The following is a 5,556-nucleotide window of genomic DNA, read 5'->3' on the forward strand; positions in this document are numbered from 1 at the left end:
TGTCAGAGGAAGTGGTGGAGGCTGGTACAATTACAACAATTAGAAAGCATCTGGATGGGTTTATGAATAGGAAGGGTTTGGAGGGATTTAGGCCAAATGCTGGCAAGTGGGACTAGATTAATTTAGAATATCTGGTCAGCATGGACAGGTTGGACCGAAGGGTCTGTTTCCATTCTATGACCATGAGATCATGGCTAATTATACATCTTCTACCTGCTACTGTCCCATATCCATAATACCCTCAGCTCTCAATCAAACTCAGATTTGAGTTAAGCAATAAATCTAGCATCAACTTGTGAAAGCTTCAATCATGTTTCTGAATTTCATTCTTGAAAGACTTTTAAGAGTCTTCTTAAAAATCTTTTAAGGTTTTTGACTATGTCACCCTGCCTCAGACTCCCTGACTAACAGAAATGCAAGTCATTGTTCCTGCTCGGAGCTGTGACAGTTAATGATAGTGGGAAAGACTGCTTTGAGGCCCGTTACTATTGTGACTATGTTTGCAATAATTTTTGTGTCACTTAGCAGTTCCCTGTATTTTGATGATGAGAAATGAAAACTGGAACTAAACAAGAAAGCTTCCAGAAATCTTGCATGTACAGGTTGCCCTTTTGAAGTTTAAAATATACATACGATATATAAGGAATATATCAGAAGTAATATATATTGCAGGTTACAGCACTTCAAAAACTTTTCTAAGTGTTTTCTTCATGTGTGGCTGTTCCTGTCTCAACCATCCTTCCAGACAGTGATTTCCAGACTCCAACTTCTAGGCAAAAAGATTTTTTCTCAACACCCGAATAATCCTTCCATCATTAACTTTCAATCCATGCCCCGTGGTTACTAACTTGCCTGCTAATGGAATTCACTCTATCTTGGCTTCTTGTAATTTTATACAGACCCCTTTGTTCCAAAGAACCATTTTATCCAAACTGCTAAAACTAAGAGCTCCCTACATAAGATAATTTCTCTTCAATGTTTCCTACTTTAAAATCTTAAAGGTGGAACATTCAGTCTCAAGTCAAGCTCAATAGTAGGGTTTCTACTTGCACTCCACCCCCATTTACCCGATTAAAACAGCGATCACTGGATGGTAATTTCCATGAGAAGTTGCACATCATCTTTTGTCATTTTTTTTCTGAAAATAAAATGCAACTTCGCAGATTGAGACCTTGAACTGCAGTGTTAGCTGCCTTCGTCATAGAATCATAGAATCCCTACAATGTGAAAACAGGCCATTCAGCCTATTGAGTCCACACCAACCCTCCAAACAGCATTCCACTCAAACCAACCTCTCTACCCTATCCATGTAATCTTGCATTTCCCATGGCTAGCTCAGCTAGCCTGCACACCCCTGGACACTACAGGACAATTTAGCATAACCAATCCAATGGGAAGGATGGGGATTGGCTGTAGGGGGAGACAATAGGGGCAGAACATTCACTCATGGTCAAAAAGAGCTTATTGAATGGTTTCATGGAGTGAAACTGGTCTCACTAGGGGTCAGTTAGCTCAGTTGGCTGGATGGCTGGTTTATGATGCAGCATCATACCCCAGCATGGATACAATTCCTGCACCAGCTAAGGTTACCATGAAGGTGCCACCTTCTCAACCTCACCATTGTCTGAAGTATGGTGGCCTTCAGGTTAAATGCATAACAGTTGTTCCTATCCAATGAGAGAATGGACTTGTGCAGCTATGGATACTTACTAGCCCTTTGATAACAAGATTGATAGCGAGGAAGCTTACATTCCTATAGCACCTGTCGCCACCACAGGATATTCCAAAGTGCATTATGGATTTTACAGAACCCTTGCAAGGAGGATAGGGGTTTGGAGTTTCACATCTCATCCAGAGGATGGGACCTCTGACAATGTAGCATTCCCTCAGCACTGCACTGAATTGTGAGAAAGGGTCTCGAGGACCTCAGGAGTGAGGTCAAGAAATAAGAGGGAGCTGCAGTTAACACCATTATCTAACAAGGCATTATACTTATGAGTGCAATGGAGCTCTGATTCAATCAGTTGTAATTATTGACAGGGTAAATGCATGGAGGATGTTCCTGATGGGGAGTTCAGAAGGGCTCACAGTCTCAAGATAGAGGGTAGACCATTTAGGACTGAGAAGAGGAGAAATGTCTTCATCCAGAGAGTGGGGAGCCTGTGGAATTCTCTGCTACAGAAAGTGGTTGAGGCCAAAACATTGAATGATTTCAAGAAGGAGTTAGATCTAGTTCTTTGGGCTAAAAGTATTTAGGGATATGGGGGTGAAAGCAGAAACAAGAACTGATCAGCCATGATCATATTGAATATTGGAGTAGTCTGAATGGACTGAATGGCCCAGTCCTGCTCCTATTTTCTAAGCTCCTATGTAATTGTTAAAAAGATTCTTCAACTAATTCAGTAATACTGGGATGGTGTTGGGAATCTCTACCATTTCAAAACACAGACATTCAATTCATTCAAAATATTTTTTCACACATATAAGATTGATGCTATAAACACTACTGGCACCAACCTGCCAAGTCCTTTTTTTGTTTATTCTGGATAAATAAATATTAGCAAATACCCATGCATTTCGAACCTGGCACACTTGGTAAAAAAATAACAATAAATAGGACGGTCCACAAGGAGAAACAAGTTGCCAGTTTCCTTTTACAATCCGAGGCTGCAGAGAGCTCACTGCCACTTCTCATCCCGAACAGAATCCTCCTACCTTGAAGGGAAATACCGACGCCGACAGCCCGCTCTTCCTCACCCTTCCCCCCCCCCCACAAAAAAACACAAGCCAGCAAGTAAGACTTGGTGTTGTGCGAATTTTTACAGGCTTGCTCTGTCTCTCTCTTTAAGTACGAACTTACTGTCATCCAGATACAATGACCATCGCCAAACTTACCCCCATCCCCCCCCCCATACCTGCCCAAAACCCATGGTTGGACGTAAACCAAACAAACCCTGGAGTTAAGTGGAGCTTTTAAGTGTTGCCATTTTTTTTTCATTTCTTTTGATCGCATTCATGTTTAAAGCAACTTCAGAAACTTTGGGGGTGGATAAACAGAGTCAAACTTGTGTGACCATGGGTTTCCTGTTTGGTGAGCTGGTAGACTCTGGAATCCCACTGTCAGTGGGACAAAAACCATCCAACATGTCGTTCTGTAGAGGCGTACAGAGATTGTCAATAAGCTCATCCTCCACCTCCTGGCTTTTCCCCGTCACTGACTGCGTTTTGGGGCTCGGGGGCAGGTAAGGGCAGGTCGTCACATGTGAATAGTGGGTTTGTTCCTCGCTTTCGATCTCCCTGTGGTAGAAGTAACTGAAATTGGAGACTATCACGGGCACTGGCAAGGAGATGGTGAGCACACCAGCAATGGCACAGAGGGATCCCACAATCTTGCCTCCGAGGGTGTTGGGGTACATGTCTCCGTAGCCCACAGTGGTCATGGTGACAACAGCCCACCAGAAGGACTCGGGGATGCTGGTGAAGGTGGTGTCCTTGTCCTCGGATTCAGCGAAGTAGACAGCGCTGGAGAACAGGATGACCCCAATAAAGAGGAAGAAGATAAGCAGGCCCAGCTCCCTCATGCTGGCTTTCAGGGTCTGGCCCAGGATCTGCAGGCCTTTGGAGTGCCGCGACAGCTTGAAGATCCGGAAGACCCTGACCAAACGGATGACCCTGAGGATGGCCAGAGACATGGCGGGTTGTGCCACCCCGCGCTGCCTGGCAAACTCGGTGCCCAGCGCCACAAAGTAAGGGATGATGGCCACAAAATCGATGATGTTCATGATGTCCTTGAAGAAGCCTGGCTTGCTGGGGCAGACGATAAATCTCAGGAAGAGTTCAAAGGAGAACCAGCAGATGCACATGGTCTCAACCACGAAGAAGGGGTCGTGGAAGGGGTTGCCCATTTCGTCCGGGTGGGTGCTGTTGCCCCGGTGGGGGTGAATGGCCAAGGTAGGGTCCTGCTCGTCCCTGAATTCAGGCAGGGTCTCCAAGCAGAAGACCACGATGGAGATCAGAATGACCAGCACTGAGATGATGGCCACCACCTTGGCAGGGGGTGAACTTTCAGGGTATTCAAAGAGCAGCCAAAGCTGCCTCTGGAACTCATTAGTAGGCATTGGCTTCTCCTCCTCTTTGATGAAACCCTCGTCCTCCCGGAAGCGAGTCATGGCCTCGTCCCCCAACTCGTAGAACCGGAGTTCCTCCATGAAGACCTCCAGGGAGACACTGTTGGGTCTTTTCAACCTGCCCCCGGATTGGTAATAGTACAGAATCGCATCGAAGCTGGGGCGGTTCCTATCGAAGAAGTACTCATTCCGGAGGGGGTCGAAATAGCGGATTCGCCTCTGGGGGTCCCCGAGGAGGGTATCTGGGAACTGCCGGAGGGTCTTGACCTGAGTCTCGAAGCGGAGGCCAGACACATTGATGACCACCCTCTCGCAGCACTCGTTATGCTCCTGCCTGCACAGCTCATAGCTCTTCTGATAATTGCACAGCGCTTTCTCCATGGTCTCTCCCGCTGCTGTCAAACTGAGGGAGGGTTCTGGTTCACATGTTGCTGCTTCAGATCTGCACGCTAACACTGAGACAGGATTTCTGCAAGGGTGATTTTTTTTTAGAGAGAGATTGGAGGGAGGGAGGGGTGGTGGGGAGGGTTGTATGCAAGAGCTCTGTGTGTGTGTGTGTTATTTTTCTTTGGCAATATTAAACAGTATATCGTTTTGCAGCCAGCCCCTCCTCGGGATCGAGATCAAGTGTTCAGCCAACTCCGGCTGATGACACAGAAATAAACCCTCCAAACGGGCCGCCTCTTTAACACTTTCGCTGCTTCGTTCACTCAGAGTCACACAGCCTTCCCTGGGAACAGCCTTAATTATGTCGAAAAGTATCCAAAAAGAGCAACTGCACAACGAGAAAAATTACTGTAATAAATATAACCAGGACACTTGTGTGCTGTTCCTTTTATTTTTTTCTGAATGTATTTATTTCTCTCATATTTCTTGTGTTTTTTAAATGTTCCCATTTGCTTTGCTTCTTACATTTATTTTTTAAAAAAGATCATGCTTTACTCTGACACTTTCTTTCTCCACTGTTCTGTTGTCATAGAGATGTACAGCAGGGAAACAGACCGTTTGGTCCAACTCATCTGTGCTGACCAGATACCCCATACTAATTTAGTCCAGTTTGCCATCACTTGGCCCATCTCCCTCTAAACCCTTTCTATTCATATACCCATCTCGATGCCTTCTAAATGCTGTAAATGTACCAGCCTTCACCACTTCCTCTGGCAGCTCGTTCATACATGCACCACCCTCTGTGTGGAAATCCCTTTTAAATCTTTCCCCTCTTACCTTAAACCCTTTTGGACTGCCACTGCTCTGGGGAAAAGACCTTGGCTAGTCACCCTATCCATGCCACTCATGATTTTATAACCCTCTATAAGGTCACCCCCAAGCCTCCGACACTCCAGGGAAAACAACCCCGGCTTATTCAGTCTCTCCCTATAACTCAAGCTCTCCAACCCTGTCAACATCCTTAGAAATCTTTGTGAATCGT

The 5,556-nt window shown here is 45.6% G+C and overlaps 1 protein-coding gene across 1 annotated transcript; it reads right to left on the reverse strand.

The window, feature by feature from the left end:
- Positions 1-2,932: 2,932 nt before the first annotated feature.
- Positions 2,933-4,570, reverse strand: LOC132831135 (potassium voltage-gated channel subfamily A member 2-like). Its single transcript, XM_060849129.1, has one exon. The coding sequence runs from the start codon at positions 4,506-4,508 to the stop codon at positions 3,060-3,062; it is 1,449 nt and encodes a 482-aa protein (XP_060705112.1). The 5' UTR covers positions 4,509-4,570; the 3' UTR covers positions 2,933-3,059.
- Between the last annotated feature and the right edge of the window lie 986 nt (positions 4,571-5,556).

This window comes from Hemiscyllium ocellatum, chromosome 33 (genome assembly GCF_020745735.1).
Source record: "Hemiscyllium ocellatum isolate sHemOce1 chromosome 33, sHemOce1.pat.X.cur, whole genome shotgun sequence".
NCBI lineage: Eukaryota > Metazoa > Chordata > Chondrichthyes > Orectolobiformes > Hemiscylliidae > Hemiscyllium > Hemiscyllium ocellatum.